The 27,159-nt window shown below is 42.2% G+C and overlaps 2 protein-coding genes across 8 annotated transcripts in view; one reads left to right on the top strand and one right to left on the bottom strand.

The window, feature by feature from the left end:
- Positions 1 to 3,820: 3,820 nt before the first annotated feature.
- Positions 3,821 to 19,036, bottom strand: ZBED4 (zinc finger BED-type containing 4). 3 transcript variants are annotated; one of them, XM_028746477.2, is made up of 4 exons: positions 18,852 to 19,036; positions 12,793 to 12,844; positions 11,463 to 11,565; positions 3,821 to 8,988 (listed from the first exon to the last, which is right to left on the bottom strand). In XM_028746477.2, the coding sequence occupies exon 4, from the start codon at positions 8,628 to 8,630 to the stop codon at positions 5,130 to 5,132; it is 3,501 nt and encodes a 1,166-aa protein (XP_028602310.2). In that variant the 5' UTR covers positions 8,631 to 8,988; positions 11,463 to 11,565; positions 12,793 to 12,844; positions 18,852 to 19,036; the 3' UTR covers positions 3,821 to 5,129. The 3 variants fall into 3 exon arrangements, with proteins under 3 accessions (XP_028602310.2, XP_028602308.2, XP_028602309.2); XM_028746475.2 differs by having other exon boundaries at positions 18,892 to 19,036; XM_028746476.2 differs by lacking the exon at positions 18,852 to 19,036 and adding an exon at positions 14,636 to 14,845.
- Positions 19,037 to 24,759: 5,723 nt separating this feature from the next.
- BRD1 (bromodomain containing 1) overlaps positions 24,760 to 27,159 on the top strand; it is a 43,426-nt gene continuing 41,026 nt past the window's right edge. For 2 of the 5 annotated variants that reach the window (XM_028746472.2, XM_028746471.2), the window contains exon 1: positions 24,762 to 25,144. The gene's annotated coding sequence lies outside the window, so the exon portion shown is untranslated. Of the gene's footprint in view, positions 25,145 to 27,159 lie in introns of all 5 variants that reach the window. The other 3 variants (XM_028746474.2, XM_028746469.2, XM_028746473.2) reach the window with 3 other exon arrangements.

Raw genomic sequence — 27,159 nt, 5'->3', positions numbered from 1 at the left:
TTTAAGCATTCTTTAAGATGCTTCTTAAAATTATGCATACGAACTTTATTTTCATTCAAAGAGAGCTGAGCACCCGGGTTCATAATTTTGGGCGTAGCCTTAGCACAGCATGAGCAGGGTGAAAATTTATCTCAGTGCATCAAATGCCAACCTGCAAAACCAGTTCACCTGCTGTCCTGCAGTTCTCTTCTCCCTCTGCCACACATGTGATCAATTTTATTCTGCGTCAAAGAGAAGAGTGCAATAGTTCTTCCTAGGTGTGTGATTTATTCAGGTATTCAGCAGCAGCTGGTTTCACTAAGGGCAGGTGAGGTAGTAACCCACATGGAAGCAGCATTATGTGCTATCATAATGCTGTTTCAGCCAGCACTGTAACATGAATATCAGGTATTGTAGTCTTGCTGACTGTACCAGACCTTGCTAATAAGACACACCTATTGAATTAACTCCTTTCAAACACCAATTGGAATAACTCCTTTTAAATAACCCCCCCCCCCCACTGGGGGGGGGAGCCTACTTCTTCCACGAGTGCCGGTTCCCATGGTATTTCACACGATTTGGGGAATACCTGCTGCTCCAAGTATGTGCAGTCACTAGTTGTGACAACAGGCAAGAGCAGGGGTCGGCAAGGTTTATTTTGCCTGGGCCAGATCAGTCATGCGCGTGCTCACAATTTCCGGTGGCTGCGCAGATGTGATTTCCGGCGCCACGGAAGCGAGTCCAAGCGCAGCGGGTGGGCAACGTGGTTCAGGGGTGACTCATGGGCCGGTCAAACAACTTCCATGGGCCGCTTCTGGCCCATGGGCCTTAGGTTGCTGACCCCTGGATAAGCAACAACAAACCTATGGTCACGTAAGGCATACTCAATAAACACATGAGACGTAACTACGCAGCTACTACTATGCCATAAGATCCACTGTCCCGTAATAGCACATATGAGCTTTAACTACTGATGAAGCCCAGGACGGTGAAACAAGGCCAATATTCCGGAAATCCTTGTCTCGGACTTTGTGAAAGGATTTTGTGGAACTGTAACAACCTTTCATGTGGATGGTTTGGACTTTATGAACAGACAGGTGGAATGGACGCCATTACACGGAAGGACCTTATGCATGAACTGACTATAGAATGATCTGATCCACTGGGTCTTCTGCTTTGTTCGTTTGTTGAACTTTGAGTTACTCCTGTTGAAATTTACAATTTGATACTATGAATAGTATATCTTATTTATCTAAGAACACAGCCGGTTACGTCTCATGTGTTTTTTGACCCCTGGAATAAGAGCTTAATGGCCACATAGATTTGGCTTGCCTTCAAATATTGGTTGAGTCGATGAGATGTACGGACAGGTACTCCCCCCCCCCTCCAAAGTTAGGAATGTTAAATGATTCCCAGGGCTGAATCCCAATGGAAAATGGTAGAGGCTTCTGTAAATATCACTTGCCTTCTCTCAATGGATGCATCTGATGCTATCCGACACGTCTCCATGTAGGACCATCAATATGGTTAAAGCCCTGGCTGCTAATACTGCCATCTTTGTCCCAATTTTGAGAGTCAGTGTTCCCGACTGCTCCTGAAAACCCCATAATCCACCCATAACAGATGTTAAGCTATCCTGGTATCCTGGATCCCCCCTTGGATCTTAATTAACTTTTGGACAGATCCCATTTGGCCCCAGGTATCTGCTATGTCTTCCATTTGCCAGTAAAGTCCAGCAGTTCATCCCCTATCACCCCTATTTGCCCCAGCAACTCAAAACACCCTTTTCTTAAGAAGTCAGTTGAAAGGTATCTGGCCAACATCAGAGCCTAGGGGAAAAGGTTTTTTGCAATCTTGTTAGCTCAAATCCAAATAAAACATGTCACTGGTTAAATGTGGGTCCACCACTGATTACCTTTGATGGATTTACTTCCCAATGTGCATTCCTGTACCCCACTCTAATTTTCAATAAACTACTTTAAATACAGAGGTTATACCTCAATAATTATGACAGAATAGAATAGGTAATATCTATCAGTTCGTAAACAAAACTCATTTTACAAATCACATTATTCAAGCATGAAGGCCAGGATCAAGACTGCGGTGTTCACTATTTTTATTGTTTAAACAGCAGCCTTTCCAATACCATATGCTAAGCATTCAGAGTTAGAAATACCAGCAGAAATGTGCAATCCATTGAGCTCACTTCAAGTTGATTTTGGGTGACTGGCAGTTTGACTCTTTCCCTACAGTAGCAATAATTTTAACCCCTGAAAGCCATGGTTAAAGGTAAAGGGACCCCTGACCATTAGGTCCAGTTGTGACCAACTCTGGGGTTGCGGCGCTCATCTCACTTTATTGGCCAAGCCGGCATACAGCTTCCAGGTCATGTGGCCAGCATGACTAAGCCGCTTCTGGTGAACCAGAACAGCACACGGAAACACCGTTTACCTTCCCGCTGGAGTGGTACCTATTTATTTACTTGCACTTTGACGTGCTTTCGAACTGCTAGGTAGGCAGGAGCAGGGACCAAGCAATGGGAGCTCAAACCGTCGTGGAGATTCGAACCGCCAACCTTCTGATCGGCAAGCCCTAGGCTCTGTGGTTTAGACCACAGTGCCACCCGCGTCCCTGAAAGCCATGGTTAGCCATGGTTTATTCCACAAACCACAGATCAAAGAAGTGTTGGCTTGTTTCTCCAAATCTTGGTTTTCTAGCTGCTCATGTCTTTGGAGATTGGTGGACGTCTGGGATTGAGCTCAAACCAGTTAAGGAAGGTTACAGGATTCAGACATAATGCCAAACCATCATTAAAACAAGTCATGGTCCATAAGCTAAGCCAACAAGCCATGGCTTCACATTAAAAGAGTACAGACCTTATGGTGTTAACATTTGCAGAGGATTTGCAGAGGAGACCCTCTTTGTGGTTCCACTATTCTCATTTGGGGATGGCAGTCTGGGGGAAGGTATTTCTGTGGCAGCCCGGAAGAGAATATTCATTGTGAAATTCCCTCTCCAAGAGTCATGTATCTGGTACCTTATCATATGCTGAAGAAAACACCTCTTTACCCTGGCCTTTGACTCCAGAGAGGACCCACTGTATTCTTCTGATTAAAAATCAAGTAAAACAATTTACAATCTAGTATTTTCATATTGTTGTAAACCACCCTGGAACCTTGAAGTGAAGGGAAGGTAAGAACTTGAACATATTATAATAACAAATTTGTTGGGAGAAAACAAACCATGGTTGCTGGGCTGGGCTCATACATTTAAACAACCTGTGGTTAGGCAAAACCAGCCATAATTTAGACCTGTATGAAAATAAAACCCTCATCTGCCTTAGGTGTTGTCCTGCATCTGTTAGTAAAGTGTTTTCAATGCATTTTCTTAAATAATATTTTTTCATAAATTGATTCCATTCTAGTCTATATAGTGTTTTTAAATATTGTGCATTTAGAATAGAATGGGATAAACAGAATATTGTATGGCAAAATGTTTTGGCTTTGTTTTTTAAGTAAAGCAGCTCTTCAGCATTGTGTTCTAATGTGTGATTGCAGACTGACATCTCTAACCAGTACTTATCACTATATGTTTCTTAATGCAACTGCTAGGTCACATATATCATTTACTGCAACTGGTAGTTTAAGTAATGGAATCCAACTGAGACCCAAAAAAATACAAGTAAGAAAATTTTGACTGAAAGATTGCAGAAGTGCCCTCCCCAATTCTTATTTAATGTAACCCCGTGCATTTGCTATACTTCTGCATATTCCTAAAAGTACTTTTCCACCAGAAATCCTCACTGCACTCTGAAGAGAAAATAGGGTAATTCAACTCACTCTAAAAATTGCAAATAAGAGGTTTAATTTCAGAAACTGAGTTCACCATTTATAAATACACTAAAACATAGTAAATGCAAAAATTAGGCAGAGGTACAGTATTTTAACAAAACTACATATTTTCTAAAGGTCATAGTCAATTCATTTCCCCTAAAGAATTTCATCAATGCACAAAAAATGGGGAGACAAATCTTAATATTAAAAAAAAGTTGAGACCATACTGTTTACAATTAAAATGCTGGCTATTCTTACCTCAGTTTGAGGTTTAAAGGGTTCTACAATATTTTATTTGCCTGATGGACACTGTCAATTATGGGTCAGATCTACTATATAATATTCTAGGCAGGGCACCAAACTGCAAGGGTTATATTCATAGAGAATCATATTCTTTTAACAGGAATGCAAGAGGATGTCATGCACATTTTTTCAATTACACGGGAAACCAAGACTTAATTTTTACACCAAGAAGTATCGGATGTCTTGTTGCACTCAATTTTTAAAGGCTTTAGCATAATACCTACTCTTTATATTTTACCTTTCAATAAACAGTATTAAATAACAAACATTAATTGGAAAAAATTGAAAATAAACATCCCAAAGACCTTATAAATACTCAAGCTCTAATTCAGTTACAGTGTAAAAAAAAACCTGAATAGGGACCACTGAATGGCAAGATTATAGATTACTGTATAAATGATGTTCCGTAATACCTCTAAATTTAATTTAGTCAAATACTAATTCAATAGCCACCCTTAGTACACATACATCACACTTGAATATCATCATTACCCTTTAAGTACATTAGGCCTGCAGTTAAAACCTGCTAAATAGAAAGATGGCTTCAATTCCACCTTTATGTACAGCTTTCTTCTGACAGCTACAAAATGTTTTGTGTAATTAAAGCAAATTTCAACTAATATACAGTACCTGGTTTATGGTTTTTACATAATTGAATAAAAAACTACATAATAGAACTGTTTACATCTTTTTCTTTGCCATTCTATTCAAACTGTTTTAAAACTTCATTTACAATTCTCAATTAAAACCAACATAATTTGTATTATCAGGACAAAGACATGTCTAAATTCTAATGTGAACTTAAAAAAAACACATATATACAATATCTGGCCTGAAGGACTATTAATAAGGCACATGTAGACATATAGAAAGCTTAAAAATAAAACTAGAATTTGGAACTACAGTCACTGATTAAGATGTCATACATGGCCCCTTCTGGAGCAATTTAACAATCCAAGTTACAAATACAGTAATTACCCAGTGAGCAACAATTTTTTTAGACTGGCAGCTTGTTCAATACTGGAAGTATATCAAAGGAAGATTTACTTTCAAAAATATAAGTTTCTCAAAGTGTTCCATTGCTAGCCTTGACTGACTAAAGCTGATGTTTTCATTGGATGTACTGAACAATCTCTCGGATGGGACAATGCTTGGAGGACAACCGAGGAATCGAACTGCTAACTTCGACAGTACTGGCCAAGATGATTTCTTAAAGTTCCAGTAAGTTAGGGGATCACAGTTATGCTCAAGTACTTCTTCCTCCAAGTACAAAAGCACCATCTCTTCTGGCAACTTGGCCTTTTCTTTCGGAGCTTTCGCTTTTTTCATGTCTTCCATAAGTGACCAAAGATTATTGTCCCCGTAAGAGTTTTTAGATGATGAACCTGTACCACAGCCATTGGAAACAGGTTTCTCATCATCTGAGGTAGCGTTTAGTATTTCCAGCTCCCTGATTAAGTCCTGTTTATACTGCTCTGCCTCCTCTTCGGTGAATAAGGAAGCTTTATAACGAGGGTCCAAAAGTGTAGCAAAAATATACCGTGGATCATGAAGTGTGGAGGACAGTCTACTCACCATAGCTTCCTTTAAGGACTTTAGCATGGTATCGATGCCCATCGTTTCTTCAAACAGCAGCTCAATTTTCCGGTTGAGTATATGAATCATTGGAATTACTTGACTTAGAGTGGACATGTGTGTACTCATCTCTCGGCTTGCCACTTCAAACGGTTTAAGTGCGTGACAGACAGACTGCATTACTTTCCACTGATCACAGCTTATTAACTCCCTGAAGCTGCACTCTACGGACATTTCATCAATTGCTCTTTTCTGTTCAATTAGGCGTTCAAGCATATGGAAGGACGTGTTCCACTTTGATGGAACGTCTTGGATCAGCTGGTGCTGCGGCAAGTGATACTCCTTCTGCAGATCTGCCAGTTTCTCCCTTGCTTTTGCTGACCGATGAACCCGCTCACAGATCTTTCTTGCAATACTAAGCAGGTTCTGAACCATTCTCTGGCTTTTAATAGCTTCGGTTACTATGAGGTTAACCGTGTGACCAAAGCACTGCACACTTGAATGCTCCCCTTCATTTAAAGTCTTTCCAATAGTCTGATTATCTGTAACAGTAATCCCAACCTGAAGCCCAATCGATGCGATCCAGGCTTCCCACCAATATTCTAGCTGCTTCTGAATGCTGATGCCGTTGTAGTCACAATCAATCTGCGATACATTTAAAAGAGCGGAGCAATGGTAATCTTCACACTGTGGTCGAACCCTAGACTCAAACGTTACCCAGTGAGCAGTAAGGGTAAGATATTCTCGAGTTTGGTTGCTCATCCATATTCCCGATGTAAAATGGACTACTCCGCTTTCAGCTTCTTTCAGATGTGAAACGATTATTTCTTTTACGCTATCATACATATCAGGAATTGCAGTACGGGAAAAATAAGATGGCGAAGGCAACGAATACTGAGGCTGCAAGAATTCAAGCAATCGATTAAAGCCAATATTGTCTACAAAAGAATATGGCTGAAGGTCAAGTGCAATCATTTCTGCTACAAGACTGGTGATTTTTTTGGCAACAGGGTGAGTGTCAGAAAACTTGTCGTTGGTTTCATCGAAAGATGACGACCCCAACAGATCTGTGCTCAGTGGCACGTGACTATTTGCAGAAGAGGACAATACTGGCTCGGAGGCATCTGGTTTGAGGACATTGTTATGAAACCGTTGTAAATGTCTTAAAAGGCAACTTGTACCTAGATTGGTTGGCTTTTTCCCTCGACTTATTGTACGTCCACAGTGCATACATATTACTTTAGTTGAATCAGCAGAACAAATTGAAAAATGATTCCACAGTTTTGAGGTCTTTTTGCTACTGACAGGAAATATGACTTGTCTCTCATTAGAAACCATTGTGGGTAAGTCAGTCAATTTTGACGATGAGCATTCTGCAGAAGCCAAGGTAGCATAAGGAGAATTTGCTAAACTCACATCTATAAAGCTCTTCTGGATCCCGACGACTTCAGGGTGACGTCTGTATAAATGTCTCGTCAAACAACTTGTGCCTACATCACCCTTTTTCCCGCGATTGATGATGCAATTGCAGTGTCTACACACAACTTTCAGACTGTCGCCTGGAGACGAAGAAAAATGATGCCATACCTCAGACTTCAGCTTTCGCATCATTCGTTTATTCTGATGAAAAACAGAGCCGTGTTCAAATATCAAAGGGCTTTTTTCAGGGGAAGAAACTAAAGAAGCTTCACCTATATCTTCAGATGACGACAACAACGAGGAGTCCTCCATAAGTGTATCCCCCAAAGGAAGAGAAGAATTGTTTTCTTCTGCCATTCTGTCCGGAGAAGAGCATATAGATGTTGGTTCCTTAGCTACTTTTGCAGGAGATGACCCAGAGTTTGGATCGCCATCTGAAGGCAGTATGGGTTGCAACAAAGTTGGAGATGCAGAGTACAGAGGAGGTATGCTTGAACCACCTCCATTCTCTTGTAGAACAATAGAACGATGGGCTCTCCACATGTGTCGTATTAAGCAACTGGTTCCAAGATCTTTCCCATTCTTTCCTCTACTGAATTCATTCATACAGTGGATGCAAACAGCTTTTGAATTATCTAAAGGAGACAAATAGAAATGTTTCCAGACGGCAGACCTTCTTCTGGACCCAGATGTACTCTTAGGAACCTGGACCGTTTTCTCTGCTACATTTTCCACTGTTTCTTCACATTGGTTGTTGGGAAAGGGTTGACACAATCCACCACTGCCTTCTTTATTGCTCTTTTCAGGATGTAACATGTCTGAAGGCATCTCTTCAGTAGAAACTACGGGAACAGACTCCTCAGTTATTTGATCTGGGGATGGAATCTTGGAAACGGTTTTCTTAACTAATTTTATGGGGGCAAGCACACTAGTTAAATCTCCAACATCGGCAGGCTGTGGTGGGATTAATAATGTAGGTGAAGAAAAGGAAGAGATAGATGCCATATTTCCATTTTCCTGAATGAGCACAGTGGGATGAGCTCTCCTCACATGCCTCATGAGACAACTTGTACTTAGGTCTTTTTCATTTTTGCCCCTGCTAAATTCTTTCATACAGTACATACATATTGCTTTAGTGCTGTCTCTAGGAGATATGAAGAAATGGTTCCAAGCAGGAGACTTTTTTCGGGAACTTATATTTCTGCTTGAAAGAAGGCTCTGTGTGACAGCTTCCATTGCTACATCATAAAGGGTGCTGCTGTACTGGGAAAAGAGAGATCCATAATCATCTTCATTTTCTGCAGAGATATATTTGCCTGAATTGTTATGGATGAAATTCTTTTCTCTATCGTCTTGTTCATCACTGCTATCTGTCTGTCTCAAGTCCTCTTGCTCAGTTTTTATATCTATTGTTTCTAAAGCAAAATTACTATCATCTTCTGGTTCCACTTTTAAACTGTTGATTTTATCCATCATAAAATTATCATCAATTTGTGGAGAATCTGACCTATTTGTATCCATGATTGACCTCAGTTATTTCTGCTGCTTCTTCATAACTTAGTGAATTCTTAGAATTGGATTTAAATTGTATCTCTTAAGTCATACAAAAGGAAGGATGTGGAACATAAGTTTGTATTTGTAGTTTGATAAGAAATGTTTATTACACAAACTTATGAAAGAGCATGTGGTTTAATGCACACAATCTCATTTCTCCCCCGGGATCATGAGATTTCCAGGTCATGTATTATTTTTGATGAGCGATGCTGCAAAATGCTTCATGTTATGGGAAAAAACCTAATGAGAGGATCATTAGAATCATGTTGAGTTTCTTCCTCTAAAAATCATATATTCTTTTCAAATTTCAATCCGCTCACATCATCTAGAAAAAAAAAAGAAAATGTGTAACTGCATCTTACTTCATATGCTTAAAATGAATGATTACTTATTTACCTCCTCGTTTTGCCATTAAACATCACTGCTCTTATAAATTAAGAGAAAAGAGCACACACACATTTCAGAAGAAACTTAATTCCACAAAATCTCTGTATGCAGAATATATCTGAAAATAAATTTGCAGAAAGTATATGTAACAGCCAGAACCCAAACAACTAGTTCAGATGTATCCAAGAGCTTAATCATGTCAGATATGAACCGTTATCAACCCTGCCTTTTTGGTGAACACTCTTTTAACATTTCGCAAGCTGTCTCTGCAGGTACAGTCCTGTTCAAAAGTATTTTGGCTTACATTATATATGGAAACTTTGAGAAAGAAAGGTGAAAAACACCTTAGTCAAAGTTTTTTTTTGGTCCCAGCCATTATTTGTCTGTCACCCAATTAACAGTCTCTACTTAAAACTATCTAAGCTTAAATGTTGTAGAAAAAATAAACAAGAACTTATTCAACAAATAATCAAAACCATGATAAGTGAGAAGCAGAATAGGCTTATGACATACTGATGTCAGATAAACTCTTTGAAAAATCTACATGTCAGCTGAACAAAGGGAATGAACCAGGCGATTGTTGTACGTTTTATTACTTACACTGTTATCTTATTTTTTTGTCTGTGTGGGAAAGAATGGAGAAATAGGTGGAGTCACTTTGTGGTTGCTGTACAGATAACCCATCTATTTCCAGCTTCTCTCCCATCCAAAATTTGTTTATTATTTATTACATATATCTTCCCTTTCTTCAGTAGGGCACAAGGAAGAATACAGAGGATTTCCAAGCATTCTCCCATTCAGGCCCAGATCATTTTAGATTCAGTAAATTTGCCTTTTCACAGGCCCAGGAGTTAAAAATTGATCAGTCTAAGTCGCAGAAAGCTGGCTGCTAAGTTATGCTACCATTCCCACTTTCATTACTTCCGCCATTGCTCTCACTCCATAATTTAAGGTGATGGAAACAGCCCCAACTCTTGCTTCCCCTTTAGTAAGTTTTTGAGGGAGGCAGGTGTGTGAATGGACATGGCATGTTAATTTGGTGCTAAGACTACATTGGCCATCTAGTTTACAGTTTCCCTAGTTTCCCTGCTATAATACTCAGGATTCTCCCTATCTAAGCAGAGACATGGACACTAACATAGCAACTTAGTTTATTCTAATAAAATAAGGCAAACAGACAGGAAACAAAAGAGGATAAGCACCACAGGAAAGGGGGGGGGGGACTTTTCATGTACTGTATTTTAGTCTAGTTCCACAAGCTTAACCCTAAACCTGTAGGATATGTCTTTGGACTGTGGTCTACTCTGTGTGGGGTTTTTAACATCTCTCAAAGATGTTTTAGCATCTCTCAAAGATTCCAGAATTTCTATCCATTTAATATGAAAACAGTCTAATTTCCATGCCGAAACTATCACTCATGGGAGTGTATTCCATTGCTACTAGTCCATAGCAACTATCAAAAAGGAATGACATTCATGCTGACTCAACTGTTAATTTCAATATTAACTGAAATGAGTAGGTGTTAGATCTTATAATAAAAATACTTAATAACAACATTTAATGAGGTTTTTATTAGCCACAAAACATTCACCATTTGTCTTTGAGGCTAAATTGGCAAGACAGATATGTTCCTATCAAATCTTCCATCTTTTAAGTTTGTTTTCATTGAGATATCAGCTAAGAATGAACATATTTAATTAAGAGGGTTGTTTCCCCTTAATATTCCCCTTTTCTTCATACGTAGTTTTAAGTTCTGAATAGCAGAGTTGGTAAAATATGCATCTTCTTTAAAGAAGGTTCCAATACTTAATTGTTGGGATAAATCCAGGAGTTGTTCAATTCCACTCTCAACCACTTCAAACAATGATATTTGTAAAGTCTACATTTTACTTATTATTGAGAAAAGTGAAATCAGCAGAGCTATCCATAATTACCCTAGAGAGGACAATTTAGAGACAGGAACACATGAAAATGCCAGACTGCCCATGTCATGGTTTACACTGCAACTGAGCAGTCTCCACCTTCAAGATTTTTTGCTAAGTCAGTCTGATTTCTAGCAGTCCGGCATGATTTAAATGTAAATCATGTTACATTTAAGCCAAAATCCCTAGCTTCTTATATTTCATTTCATCTACTTTCTCATAATGCTGACTCCCATAGAATTTAGCGTGCATGGAGGGTAAAGAGTGGTGGCTCAGAGCAGGCAGGTACTTACTACTAAAGGAGGAAACTGCAGAATTCTTTCCCCCCAACAAGCAAGAGGCTAAGATAAGACCAATAAAAACCTCTAAATTGCAATTTCCTAAATGCATCCCTTTTTATTTGAAACAAAAGTTTCAATTTACCTCCCAAATTTGTAGTAATTTGTAGTAATCTGAAAATGTTTGGTGCATTTTGTAATTTTTCACCTACCTTGTAGGTTTCATCCTTCTCATTAAGCCCATGTGGATAGACAAACTTGAATTTTTCAGTTTCTTTGATTTATTGAAGAAAGATGTCCACATTCTCTGAAACCCTGTACAAAGACAAATAACACTCATTTTATATTTTCCTCATTATTCTGCATTAACTACTTTTGAGTATGTTTAATGATTTATTTTTTTAATCCAGGCATCATTCTCTTAGGAATGATAGTATGACTCAATTCAGACCTAATGACAAACCTCTTCCTTTATGTGCAGCGAATGAGGTTCAAAACTTTGAAACTTCCTGTTTCATCTGAGCACAAATTTCCCATAATTGAACAAAACATGAAAATGTGGTTTGTTTTGCAAACTGCACCTGAAGTATTAAAATTCCCCACCCCCCTGGTACAGGTAAAGGAAGAAGGGAACACAGAGGTCTATTGTACTGCACTCTCCTCACAACAAGCCATGGTTGATTGCAGTGTCTATGTATCACTCAGATTATTAGCAATTATTTGAATTCAAAAACTGAGCAATTTAATTACCTTCAAGTTAAGAAAGAAGCTCCAACTGAAATGGTGAAGCATTTAGAAACTACCTAATATAGTTGGAAGTCAAAGTATCCCTGCAACACTGGCACACCAAAAATTCTTTAAGAACCATGCTGAATTATTAGTAGCACAGCAGCTTCACTTCCATTGCAACTTATTCAGACAATTAACTTTCATGGAAAATTTGACAAAAGGATTTAAAGCAGCCTGCTAGCAACTCAATGCTTTGATTACATCATTCTTCTCTTGATGTTAATCTGCTCAAGTCCATTTTAAAATGTTGGCGTTGATTTTTAAAAAATACTTTAGGCACTGGATATTTTAAGACCATCTCTCCCCTATGAACCCACTCACATTATTTAGAGCCCCTGCTCTATTTCCCACTATTTATTGAAGAACAGCAGGTGGATACATAAGAAAAGCACCCACAGTGACGACACCTGGTTTATGAAATTCTTCGCCTCAGAATATCCAGCCACTGTTCTTCCTCTCTGTCTTTAGAAACCAGACTAGACACTTATTTCCACATGCCTTTGTCCTCTGTGGTGATAGGCAGATTGGTTCTCTTATTGGGATTTGTTTCTGGTTTTGCTGCTTTTGTATTTGAATGATGCTATTAGAAGTTTTATTTCTAGTGATACTATGTATTATTACTTGTTTTTATCAGCAATATCCGCTTTGAGAACTGCACATATAGGAAGGCTGGATACATTTTTTAAAAACAATAATTTCACGTGGAAAATGTAGCAAGTCAATGAAAATAAATATGGTTGACAGGGCACTCACCTATTCGGCCTATTGTCTTTCCCTGGCTTCATTTCAGAGACAATCTCCAGATCTGGAGGGAAAGGAGAGAGGGAGAAAGAAGAGAGACCTAAATCCATGCCCTTTGTTTTTGACCTAAGTGTATAAAAGATACCCACTTTTCTGCATATAGTCACTTCTAATGCATCAAACCTTACTCACATCTTATTTTTGTAACTTTTAATATGCATCCTTCACCACCGCCATGTCAAGTTACTTAAAATGTATTGATTCAAATGAGATTACTCCAAATATGACTAATGTTGGATATCAGACAAATATAGTATGTGAGCAAGATCTTAGAACAGCACACAACAACTGTCCTGTTTTGTAACAATATGCAATTTAAAAGATCATTTATAAATTAACACAATGAAGCATGAAGCTGCATAGATCCAGAATGGAAACAGGTACACAACTGGAAACCAGAGACTGTTCCAGCATGCATTGATTGATTGATTGATTATAAAGATGGACAGGAAAAGAGTATATATACTGGAGGCTATATGTCATCCCATAGTTCATAGTTTCTAAACTGGTCAGGATATTTTCGTTTTTAACAAATATTGCACTTCCAAATTTCAAGCACAAGTATATCCAAAGCCTATCAAAAGCAACCCATATAACTACTTTGGGTGTGGTTCAAAGACTCTCTCAAGGCAAATCTTTAAAAATGTAGTACAGTGGTGCCTCGCAAGACGAAAAGAATCCGTTCCGCGATTCTCTTCGTCTAGCGGTTTTTTCGTCTTGCGAAGCAAGCCCATTGACAGCTTAGCGGATTAGCGCTACAGCGGTCTAGCGGCTTTTCGCGATCAGCTGTTAAGCGGGTTATCAGCGAAACAGCTGATAGGCGGCTTAGCGGCTTAGGAAAAGGGGGGGGGGAGCGAAAAAAACCCGTGGGGCCGCGCAAGATTTTTTTGTCTTGCGAAGCAACCCCATAGGGAAATTCGTTTTGCGAAGCGCCTCCAAAACAGAAAACCCTTTCGTCTAGCGGGTTTTCCGTCTTGCGAGGCGTTCGTCTTGCGGGGCACCACTGTACAAACACCGAAAACTGGGAAACACTGGCCTGAGCGCGCTCCAATTGCAGAACAGCCTTTACCAAAGGTGTCGTGGACTTTAAGAACACTCAAACTCAGGATGCAAGGGAGAAATGTGCTAAAAGGAGGGCTTGGCAAACCCTCACCGTGACCAACTCCCACCCAAAAACCTATGTCCCCACTGTGGAAGGACGTGTGGATCCAGAATTGGCCTCTACAGTCACTTAAGGACTCACTGGTAAAACCGTGTTTATGGAAGACAATCTTACTCAGCTGTGAGTGATCACCAAAGAAGAAGAAGTGGCCTACACTAGCCCGTTCTGCAAAAATTACAGGGATGTAAATAATTATTCTGTTAACAGGCAAAATCTAGAAACTACTGGAAGATTAAAATAATGAAATTTGAGTAGATGAGATGATGGTGCTAAAATAGGTGTAAAATATAACAATGCAAAATTATTATTTTTTAATCAACACTTTTTTCAGCCTGTGGTCTCTGTAAATTAAAGGAGAGTGTCTAAGCCCACCGCAGATATAACATTACCTAGGGTTATCGTATAAGTCCGTGAGGCAATGGATGAAGGAGCTTTTAGTTGTTTACAACTGTGACTTTTTCTATCAACATATGTCAGCCTTGCAAATTAGTACACAAATGTTAGGGTGCAATCCTATATAAGTTTACCTAGAAGTAAGGCCTATTGAACTCAAAAGTGACTTATTTCTGACTAGACATGCACAGGATTGTGCTACTACCCTGCAAATTAATTAATAAATATTAAATAACTAACCTGTGTTTCTATGCTGGCTACAAAGCAGCAACCAATATGGAAACACTAGCCTCTTAGCCGATTAGCAAAAAAAGCCTTCTGCCAAGGGAACTGGTGAAAAAAAGGACAATGATCCAGCTGTCCTCTCCAGCCAGCTGCATTTCCATGTTGGTTTAGGAGGAAGGTGAAAAGGGGATGGATGAAGTGATCCGTTCCTCCTGTCAGCCCACATGAACTTGTTTGCACTGAATTCCTGGTCATCTAGGGCTACAAGACAAGTTGTTACATACAAGGCTGACCTAAGTACATGGATAATCCGCTGAAGTTCCTATTTCGAAAATGTTAACAAATTGCTAACTATATGCAATACTAATCTGGGTGGTTACTCCTCAACACTCTAGTATGTTGCACTCAGGGTGCAAAAGGGGTCTGTTTTGATTATTCCGAATCGAAAACCTGAGGTAGTAGTGGTAATTATTCTGAAATTGCTAACATGGACTCCATCCAGCTGGAGTCACAGAATCATAGAACTGCAGAGCTGGAAGGGGCAAATGGGTCATCTAGTTTATCCCCCTGCAAAGCAGGAATCTTTCCCACAATGTGGGGTTCGAACCCACAACCCTGACATTAAGGGCTCTTATGCTCTACCAGTCAAGCTAAGATTACAATTCTTTCCAGTTATTTGCAAGGAAGCTCCATTGAACAAAATGAGATTTACTTCGGGGGGGGGGGGGATGCTAAAAATGGGACTTGATTTAGTTACAATTAACTAGTTTCACGTTTCAAATTTAGGCTACAATTCTATGTACTCTTAAATGGAAGCAAAGAATATAATAATTATTTTTCTACTTGTATTTTTATATTTCATGAATTACAAAAGCTAAAAAATACTAGAAAGCATTCACACAGGATGCATATACATTGATGAGCCACAGGACAGAATTCCAACTTCTCACCAAGACTACTCGCAAGGAAGCCATATTTCAATTGCAGCTCCTACTACAGGGGTCAGCAAACCTTTTCAGCAGGGGGCAGGTCGACTGTCCCTCAGACCTTGGGGGGGGGGGCGGACTATAATGGGGGGGGGGGATGAACACATTCCTATGCCCCACAAATAACCCAGAGATGCGTTTTAAATAAAAGCACACATTCTACTCATGTAAAAACACGCCAATTCCCAGATGGTCTGTGGGCCGGATTTAGAAGGCGATTCGGCCGAATCCGGCCCCCGGGCCTTAGTTTGCCTACAGAAGACAGCTTTTCAGACTTCTATGGTTCTGCTTATGATATTAGAGGAAGGAGCCACCAGATGTTGTTGGACTACAGCTTCCATCTCCCTGGCCAATCACTGATGCTGGCTGGGACTGATGGGAGTTGGAATCCAACAGCTGTAGGTCCCAGTATATGAGCCATTATACTTTTTTCCTTAACAAATAGCACTGGACATCTTTCTAAATCACTTAAAAGAGCTGTTATACTTGCACATTAGATATGCATTCAAAAGCATGATATCTGCATAATACAGACATCAGAAACACAGGCATTTAAGTACCACTTATGAGATGGAAAGAAATGAGACTTTAATGCTTCACACACATTATACAAAGCACATCAAGCTTGCAAACTTTGCACCCTGTGCAAAAGTGCAAAGGATCTGGCATATAAGAAAGGAAAAGGAGAACAATCAGGTTATTCCTCATTTATTTTAATTTATGATTAAAATAGAAAATAGTTTGTAGTTCAAAATACCAAGGTCCTCCCACCACAGTAAATAATTCAGTTTGAGGGACAATTTATACTAGTCTCTATTTATCAAGCCAAATCATTAAGCAGTTCCACAGCTTGATCAGGAAACAAGTTGAACCTGACTTCTAGACCATAGACTCAAGTCTGGGAGGCTTATTATGAGGCTAAACTCTGCCAGTAGATGAAAATCAAACCAAACACAACTGCTATTGTTACAGATTTTTGTTTTGAATCCCTAAGACCAACAACCTTAGTAAGAAAGAAATTAGTAAGCAAAGAATTTTTTTCTTCCAGCAGTGCTGCTGTTTTAGCACAAGCTGGATCGATAAGATTCCCTCACCTACTCAATTTCTCCTAGGGCAAGTTTAAATGAAACATGAAGGCTGCAAAAAACACTTTCTTGTTATGACTCTCCAAACAGCAAACAAATATTTAAAATGTTCCCTAGTCCACGATCTGGCTGAAACATACACAACTCCAGGCAATTGTTAGTTGGTTGTATAGGATGCAAGATGTTGCATGAAGAAACCTCACACATTTGGGATGACATATAAGAAAAGTTTAAACTGTGAAGCTGCCATTGGGAAGTGGTCTATGACAAACTCCATGTGAGGGCTTAAGTGGGGGTTGAATTGTCCCTTAGTTGTGCATGTGCATGCATTAAAAACTTGTGTAATGCTGCCAGATCATTGATCCCTAATTCAGTCCATTGATCCCCTGCCTATGTTGACAAGCAACCACTCTCCAAGGTCTCAAGCAGAGATCTCTCCCACCCCTGATATCTGAGATAGTTGTAACTGGAGATGCCATGGATTGAATTGTAAGGTCAGAATGGCTATTAACACTCTGATTACTCTGCATCAGGGTGATTTAATAAATTACAGGGTCCCTCAACCAACACTTGTGAAGAAGTGCTTAGACCTTAAGAAACCAGTCTCAAACCACAACCCCACAGGCTGAATGCTCTAGGTCTGTGATGACTGCACAGATGCACATATATTTGCTGGAGAGCTGGAAGTGGCCTTAAATTTCCCATCCCTACAGTAGAAACAATCCCTGGAAGTGCCTCCCCCTCTGCCTGGGAAGCTAAGAGGATTAGCCCAATAGAGCTTAGCACCTTTTGCTGTTAGACTCTGCACAAGGGTCCCTCATTTGTCACTTGGGGGGTGGGGGAGAAACTGCTTGCAAAGTGGGCAAGGGGGGTGGGAAGCAAAGCTTGCTGTCAGAAAAGGTGTGTTGTCAGCCCACCTACCTCCTCTTCCAGTAAGTGGAGGGTGAAGGAAGAGCACTCTGGGACCACCCACAAAGTGTGTGTCTGGGACACCCCCCCCCCCAAAAAAGGAAAAAACATAGCAGCAAAGAGGACTATTGCATTGGTTGTGTGTGTGTGCCAACTTGAACAAAATATTGGGGGAGGGGGGCAGCCAGGTAAGCCCCACCTCAAGTAATTGATCCCATGGATCTGGCAGGATTATTGTAATAGCCTGCAGCTTTTTAAGAGTATATATTTAAAGTAGATGAACAAATGAGCAAATTAAGTTCATTTGGATATGCAGAAGACATTAAAAAATAAATTTAAGCAACAGCAGAAAGAGGGGGAGGGAAAGCAAGCTTTGGAATGCTAAAATGATGGTAAAATTAGGGAAATGTGTAAACCTGAAAAGCATTAAAGAATGAATTGATTCCGTGGATCAATCTGAATGGCGTTTGAATGGCAATGCCCATCAACTTGGGTGTGGGTGTGTGTCTGAAGTATTTTTTTTGTGGGGAAATCCAAGACCCCTATGGATCCATTTGAATGGCAATGCCCATCAACTTGGGTGTGTGTGTCTGTCTGTCTGAAATATTTTATCGTGGGGAGGCCGAAGACCCCTATGGATGAAACTGATAAAATTTGGGGTGGGGGTGACATACCCCAAGGGCGTTTCCCAGGGGAAGGAGAACCCAAAGCGGGTGGTGGTGGTTGTTGCTTGGGGGGGGGGAGGAAAAGGTTTGAGAGAGGAACCGAACCGAGGGGCAGACAAAGCCACGCTCCAGGAAGGGACGCGCGGCGGCCCAGCACCTTCTGGGGTGGGGGGGTGGGGAGAGAAGCCCTTCCTCATCCGGCACTGGAGGGGGAGAGAGAGAGAGAGAGTGGGAGGGCATAAGGCGTTGCTGCTGGGAGGTGGGGGTTGTTCCTCAAGGCCCAGGAATGAATTAAGTGTGTGAATGTAGTTTCTCTCTCTCTTCCCCTCAGGGTCTCCTCACAGACAATAAGGCCGGCGCACGCTTATTTGGAGGGGGGGGGTCGGCCTCTGAAAGGCGCCCCCCCCTCCTCGCGCCGTGTCTCTCTCCTGAGGTGGTGGGCCTGGTCCCAGCGGAAGGATTCCGGCGGGCCAGGAGGCGTCCCTCGCCGGCCGAAAGGAGTCCGCGCGGGGTTGGGGGTGGGGAGGCTGAGGAGACAGGCGCTTCGCTTCCCCTCACACACACACATATATATATCTATGTCTACCTAGATACACACGGAGCGCCGGACCCTTCCCTTCGCTCACCTCGTCTTTCTCCCGCGAGGAGCGACTCGACGCGGGCCCGCCTCCCCGGCCGCTTTGTCTCGCCTCGCCCGCTGCCGCCGCGACGCCGACTCCCCTCCTTCCTTCCCTCCCTCCACACACACACACACATACACCCGGCTCGGCCGACCACGCCGCGCACTGCGCATGTGCCACGGCGCGGCGCGCGGCCGGTGGGGGGAGGGAAAGGGGAGGCGGGCGAAGCCGGAGGGGAGCGTCGTCGTCGCGCGCGACGTGGCGCGTCATCGGGAGAGCGACGCGCGCCTGGCCAAGGCGGATAAAATGGCCGCCAACGGTGGATGTTGGGGGGGGGGGGGAACAGTGAGATCGGAAGTTTTTAATGTTTGATGCTTTATCGTGTTTTTAATATTCTGTGGGAAGCCGTTCAGAGTGGGGTAACAAATAATAATAATAATAATAATAATAATAATAATAATAATAATAATAATAATGATGTATCCTGGCCCAGTTGTAGATGTTGCCTGGGGTGGTGGTGGTGGTTTTCCTCTCTCTCTGCCGTGAGGGTGAGGAGGCCAACCGAAGGGGCCTGAGTGCGAGTTCTGGGCTCCCCCGCCTGAGAGAGGCAGACGGGGTGGGGCGGAAAAGAAGCGCTTCGCCGGCGGCCAGGGCTCCCGGTAGGCATGTTTTCACCCGGGAGGAAATGCCGCTCGAATCAAAGGGTATATAATAATAGTAATAATTATTTATACCCTGCACATCTAGCTAGGTTTCCTCACGCTTCGCGGCTGGCCTCTGTCGCTCGCTTTCCCCCAGTGGTAATTCGGATCTCCTGTGCTGCGAGAAACTCCCAACGCATTAAGCTCTTTTATGTACGAAGGCGGAAGGGTGGGGTTTATTTTATTTTATAACTTGAAACTTTCGACCAGCACCGTAGATCTCGCTGCCCGAGTAGTTTTTGCATGCGATTGCAGCCTTGACAGCTGCGTAGATATCGGAGTCTTGGAAGGTACATGAGCGCCAGGATTTCTTCTTTTGAACAGTCCCCCCCCCCGCCCCGAAGTCGTCTGCTGAGCCCTTCCTACAGCCGTTTAGGTTAACTTGTTATGCTAACGTTGTTAACTCCAAAAAAGGGAAATTTCCTGAGGGAATCCATCGGCTTGATTTCTTTTCTCGCTTTTATTCAGAGTCTGTGACTCATGACAGCTGAATGGCAGTTGTGGGGCTGAAAAGGTGTAGGTTGTGCTTCTTGGTCAGTTGGTGCATGTTGTGAACGCTTTCAGCCCTGTGCACACTTTCCTGGAAGGAACTAAATAAAACTCTGTAAAGGCTGTTTTCTGGGTTCACTTTTGAGTAGACATTCATATAATTGCACTGTAAGTTGAGGTGTGATGGCACTGTTAGAGCTGTATAAGGCAGAAGTGGTGAAGGAGGACTGGATGCAATAGAAGGTGGGGCATCTTGAATTCATGGAAAGATGTTCTTGCAGATGCAGATATTTCAAGCCCTGTGGTGCTATAACCTTGCAGCCTACATCTGCCCAAACTCTTGCTGCTATCCAATTATTAAAGGCGCATCTCAGCACCATAAATATTAGGTGTGCCCTCTCCTTGACAATGCGTGTTCTGTGAGCTGACATGGAGGTATAGCAAGTTTAATACATAATTTATACTTTCCACCCAGAATGAAATGAAACTCTTTGGATCTTAAATATTACAATTAATCACATAAAGGTGATTCACTTACACAGATCTTCCATATAAGACTACAGTCCTATGCACATGTATGCCTGTACTTGCTTACTCCTGGATATTAGTCTGCATGTGTGACTTCAGCCTGTGAATGTGTGTGGAGACATGATGTACAATAGAATTTGTTAAGATTTGCACAAAGACTGGTATTGTTCCAGAATTTATTGTATGAGCATAAGAGTACCCTTATAGCATTATGTTTTCTTTGTGTAAGGGGATAAGAGTTTAATTTTGATAATTAAACTGTCAATGGCAGTGGTGGTGGTGGTGGGGAAAGTGTACCCTTAAAGCAAATTAGATTGATCCATTTAGCATAGCACTTATTGACAGACAGCAGCTTTTCAGCACAGTGTTTTTTTTTCTAGTTTTAATAGCTGAAAACTTTTAGCTAGAGATACCAGTTAAATCTGAGACTTTGTCTCACAGGCAAGACCACATGTTCTGACACTAACCAATACCTGTTTATATTTAGCATCCTGAAGAGACATTTGTATGCTGGCTAAATACACACACCATCAGACTGGATTCACCTATGCAATTAACAGATTATGGGTTTTGTTGACTCAACATTTGTCTGTTTAGCATGCAAAATATTTTGTAAGAAGTTTACCAGTACCACCACTCTCAATCCAAACTTTTCCCTGCTGTTGTACTTTTAAAATCTTACATAACAGAAATTTACCTTAGTTGCTAGACCTGTTGTATGACTTTGGACGTACACCAAGAGAAAACATTACACAGCTCTTTTGTGTGAGAAAGATCTCTTTAGGATACAGAGTTCTATGTGTGGTGCAGTTTTCTCTGTCTCAAGTCTTAAAAGATGTTGATTAATTAGGTCCAGATAGTCTGTGGAAATTGGGTGTTGTTTCTGAAAGAAATTGTAATAAACTTTTGTAAATTAGGAAGATAAAGCTGTGATGGGAACACTAGGCAAGATGACTCATACAACAGCTTCTGTATACATATTCAATTTGGTTTTACAGTGATTTTCTGTAACTAGGTAAAGCCCACCACCTGAACTAACAAATTAAAGAAGCACTTTATGAAATGAGTCTTAACTGATGTGGCTAGGCTCTACTCTACTTTCCATCATTTGTACTGCAGAGTTTTTCAAACTGTTAATAGTAAGCCTTTCTGTGTCAAGGGAGGGAAAAAAATTTCCTTTCTCTCCCAAAGGATAAATAAGGCAAAACTAGAACTCTCAGGCTAGTTATTAAACACACACAAAATGGGGAGTGTGAAGAAAAAACGGGGGGGGGGGGGAATTGTCCAGTAGCAACCTAGAGACCAACTAAGTTTTTTCTTGGTATAAGCTTTTGTGTGGTATAAGCTTTCATGTGCATGCACACAAAAGCTTATACCAAGAACAAACTTAGTAGGTCTCTAGGTTGCTACTGGACAATTTCTTTTGCTTTTTTATATATTTCGACTGTGTCAGACCAACACGGCTACCTACCTGAATCAAGAAAAAACATAGTTTGGGATATGAAACATTGGGGCTTTTGTAATGCCCTGTATCTTTTTTATTTTTCATCTTCTCTGTGTGGGTGTGTGGGTGTGTCTTAAATTAACAGTTCTTAACTTTAAAATGTGCTCACTATTTTGTTACATGGTAGCTGGCCTTATTGAAGACTCTACTGTTTGCTTTATATTTTACCTTTACGTTTTAGTTCTGCAGTGCTTTTTATCTAGAAAAGTAGGTGCCAGGTGTCACAATGTTGTTACAGTAGGTAGCACATTTTTAACAACAAAAAGGTGCCATACTGAGTACCCTTGAGGATCCCCTTGGGGGGGGGGGAGCACTGGTCCTACACTTGATTTCCCCCTGCTGTATCTAAATAAAGTTATGTCTAACCCTTTCAATGAAAAATTAAAAGGAGAGTCAATTGTTAAGTACAGCATTCAGCAACATACTTGGCTCATAGTAAAGAAGTGTGTGGATGCAGCTTGAAGTTGCTAATAAAGCTGATAATAGGAACGCTTTGTTTTTAGTTCTCCAGCAGAAGGAAACTGGCTTAAAATGCAGTGTTATGGAGGAACTTGAGAAGGTCAGAGGAAGATTAAAAAACAACGGGGATGACAGATTTGAATCATTTATTTAACTTAAATAATTTTATCACTAGCTGAGGACTTATAAAAAAGGCTTGTAATTAAAGGCTGATGTAATTCATTATGTCATGTAGGCCTGAAATATGTAGTGTGAGCTGTATTTTGAATACTTGGTTATCTTTCAATGAATGTTACCCTTTATATAGAAAGTAATTCTTAAAAAGTGTAACTGAAAGTACTAGAATGCTGTAATTACAGATAAGGGAATGAAATAGTTTAGTATTTTTGCAAGAATCCCTTGCGAACAAGGACAGCTGGCCATTCCCTAAAATTAACATAATATAGACAGAATTCAGCTTCTTTTTTATTTGTATTATCGCCATATGAATATGTTGGGCATCTTTGCTACAAACTAACTTCAGGCCATTTGTTTCCAAACTCTTATTTAAGATTGTTGATTGATATGGGTGTTTGCATCACATGTTGGAATTGCATCTTACTGTGGGTTCGAAAGTTTTACTTCTCCCACTTTTATTCTTTTATTGTGTGACAGTCCTGAGCATTACTTCAGTTTGAGACCTGGTTCCATGCAGATACTTGTCACATGGCAGATAAACAGGAGTGCTCACATACTATTGCCATAAAGCTTGCAGTATAGGGATACAGGAACCTTGAGCCCTGCAGAGTATTATTGCACTACAGCTCTAACCATCCTTGACAATATTGGCCAAGACTGATGGAAATTGGGAGTCCAACTTCTAAGGAGCCAAAGGGCAACATTTCAATAACAATGTATCAGTATTAAATCCTAATACTACAGAGATGTTGCCTGTGGAAACAGAAAATATCATCAGTAACAAAGAATACAAATGTTTATGTTACTAACAGAACATGTGGCAATGCATACCATTAAAAATGTTCCCCCTCCATTGACAGACTCAATATAGTAAACTATTTTTTTTACTTAACTTTTTAATATTCTGTTGGAAGCTGCCCAGAGTGGATGGGGAAACCCAGCCAGATGGGTAGAGTATAAATAGTATATTATTATTATTATTATTATTAATAATCATATAATTAAAAGCATTTTTACCATCCAATGAAATATAATAGTTTCATGTACTTTCACTATGATCTACAAGCTACAGGACTGCCTTCAGATGTCTTCTAAAAGTCAGAAAGTTATGTCCTTAAGATATCAATGACTTCCCTTCTTCTCTTTCCATGGTTCATTTCACGTATCACAAATCCCTGCATATTTTATATATATATATAAAAACCTATACCAGGGATGTCCAAGCAGTAGATCACGATCTACCGGTAGATCCCCAGCTGATCCTGGTAGATCGCTGGATCCTTATGTACAAAAAGTTATGGGGGGAAAGCTAAAAAACTCTGTGCAATCCCCCCCCCCCCGCAAAAGGTCAACAACTCTGGGCACTTCCCTCCTAAAGAAATTCTGGGCAAGCCATCCATCCCAGGCTCGCTCCTCCTCCCTCCAATGACAATGGGTAGATCACTGCCAGTTTTTTAATACTAGGAGTAGATCACAGTCTCTTGGGAGTGGGACATGCCTGCCCTATAACCATTCAGTATTCCATTATTTCATCCATGAAAACTTGGAAAGGTCGGCTTTCACGGGGGTGCCAAAAGTACGTCAGTGAAGGCGGGCCCCAAATTGGGGGCCGAATCCTGGCTTTAAAGCCCTCTGCATCAAAGAAGATGAAGATCTAAAGGGGCCGGGTCCGTTTAATCTTCCCAAATACAGTGCGATCTCGAGCGGCAAAGAACCTGACGTGTCAGGACTCCCCAGCCGATCCTACGACAACAACTTCTCGCTCCTGGCCCCGCAAGGACAAAACGCCACGCCGCGGAAGATCGCCCAAGAAAGGGCCGCGTGCTCCCTTCCCATCCGCCTCGTCCATCCCTGAACCTGGCAGCAGCCTGCGCTCTTAACAAACCCGGCGCGCTCTCGGCCCCGCCCACCTCGCGAGGATTGGTTGGCGGCGGGCGGATGACGATGACGGCAACGGACGGGGCGGGGCCTCCGTGGCTCCGCCCCCAGAACGCGCGTCGTCGTCGTCCGCGGGGCTGGGAGGTGCCTGGCGCCCTCGCGTCCCGCTGCTGCTGCTGCTGCTCCTCCCCCGCCTCCCTCCCTCCCCTCCCCCGCCGGCGCGAGCGCTGTGGTGAAGCCGCCGCATTGTTTGTGCCGAAGGGGGGAGGAGGAGGAGGGGAAGGTTCTCGGCCACGGGAGCCTCGGCGACCAACCCGCAGCCGGCCCTCCGCCCCCGAATGCGTCGCGGCAGCCGGAGACAGCAACCGCCGCCGCCACCGGGAGCCCCAAGGCGGCCGGGACAGCGCGGACGACGAGGCCCCTCCCTCAGTCTCCTCACAGCCGCTCGGCGTTAGCAAGCTGAGGGAGCCGCCATTAGCCCCGGAGTCTCGCAGCCAAGGGAGGGGTCGGCCAGCTCCCTCAGGTGAGCGCCCGCGGCCCGTCAAACGGTGACTCCCCACCCCCACCCCCGCGCGCCACCACCCACCTCACGGGCGGGCGGGCGCCATGTTTGCGGCCCGAGCATTGTCCCGGGTGGGGGGAGGAAAAGCGAGGCGGCCCCGGCGGGGAGAGATAGGGCCTCGCAAAGGATAAGGCGCCGGGCCTGGCGTGGGAGGAACCACTCGGCGAGAGGGGAGGAGCGGTGGGGGAGGGGAAGGAACCATCGGCGCGCCAGCGGGAGGGGCGCCCGCTGTTGTTGATGTCGCGGCCGGGCGGGGGGAAGGCGACGTTCGGGGAAGGGGGTGGGCGGCGGCGGGGGGGGGGTTGTACGGGAATCTCGTGCAGGGCGCAACCATTCCGCGAAACCGAGAGGGGGGGGTTTGGATTGGGAAGAAGGAGGGTGGCCCGCGCCTACCGCAAAACAGATCGAGTCTTCCTGTTTCGCCTCGTTCCCGTCGGGGAGGAAAGGGTTACTTCCTGGGGAGTTCGCTTTCGCTTTCGGGGCGAAGCGCGACTTTCCCCACCCCACCCCCACCTTCCCCCTCGCCTTTCTGTTGTAACTCCCAGCTGGGAGCTGGCCCGGCCGGATTCAGCGCACCGGGTTCCGCAGTTTGTAAGAGGAGCGTTACCTCCCAGGGACCAGGGCCTTTTAACTCGTCGGCATGCAGTTGGAAGAGGCTTTCATCTTCCTTTCTGTAACAAGAGATGATGTAAGACGCTCCGCAAATGGACGTGTGATTTATTATTTTGCGTTCCCAAGGGAACTGCAGATAGGGTAAACCCTGACTATAGTACTAATAGTAGAAGCCTCGCAAACGGTATGCTTCTTGAGGAAGGCTTTATTTTGGCTGTGTGGTCTGGTGATAAAATGTCACTTTTAAGACGCTTTGGCTGTTGCTGAACTTCGAGAAATGTTGTTGATGATGATGATGATGTATACCCCGCCCATCTATCTGGGTTTCCCCAGCCACTCTGGGCAGCTCCCAACAGAATATTAAAAACACAGTAAAATATCAAACATTTAAAACTTCTCTAAACAGGGCTTCATTGAGATAGTTGTTTGCACATACGGTAAGCATTTCTTTCTGTCATTCTTCTAGACGCGGAATTCATTCTCTCTGAACTAGATTTTATCTAGTTTATGATAGAGGAATACGCTCTCAGAATAACTTGCATGGTTCTTCCTTTTCCCATGGTTTTCCTTCTTTTTAAAATCCATGGGGAAACAGTTGTAGTTTAGCATGATAATTTCTTCCAGTTTTAGTTCAGTGTTCATTTATATGATGCCTGAGATTTTGAAATGAATTATGGCTGTCAAATAGTACTGTAAACACAGCTTGGGTATTTTAAAAGTTTGCTTGGATCTAAAAATGTCTGGATGCGAGATCCATTTCTGTCTTTCTCATCAGTTCACCAATTATAAAATGAGAGAAGTAGTGGCCTACCTCACAAGGTTGTTAAGTCAGTTGGCTCTCCAAGGATTCATTCTGATTCAATGTAATGGGTAAATCCCATTGAAATGGAAAGCCATAGGATTATGTCGCAATAGCTCTCTATAAAAAGCTTAGAAATGCTCCCCATTGTGTACACACACAAACATAGCCCTCTTTCTGTTACAAAAATTGAAATGTGACATTGGATTTGATGCAGTTCAGTCTGGAACCAGTAAAAAAAAAAAGCGGGGGAGGTGGGAGATGAGTTGCAAGCTACCAGAACAGGTCTGAGTGGCTGTTTCATAAGAGTGCCAATTTTGATGAAGGTTTGTATAGATACCTCTTGCATTTGGGTGTTCAGTTGATGAACTAGCTATTAAAACACTGCAATTTCACAAAGTTCATGTAGCTTCTGCTCCTCTTTCTTGCCCCTCAGTATTTGTGATTAAAGATTTAGTGGGAATATTTGCACTTCCCAAAAGTGCTTATTGTGGGGGAAATGTCAACACAATTTGAAAATAAGGAATATTCATCCTCTGTAACATGGGGAAGTGGGAGAACTGTC

The sequence above is a fragment of the Podarcis muralis genome, chromosome 10 (assembly GCF_964188315.1).
Source record: "Podarcis muralis chromosome 10, rPodMur119.hap1.1, whole genome shotgun sequence".
Taxonomy (NCBI): Eukaryota; Metazoa; Chordata; class Lepidosauria; order Squamata; family Lacertidae; genus Podarcis; species Podarcis muralis.
This window is presented reverse-complemented; position numbering and strand designations above follow the sequence as displayed.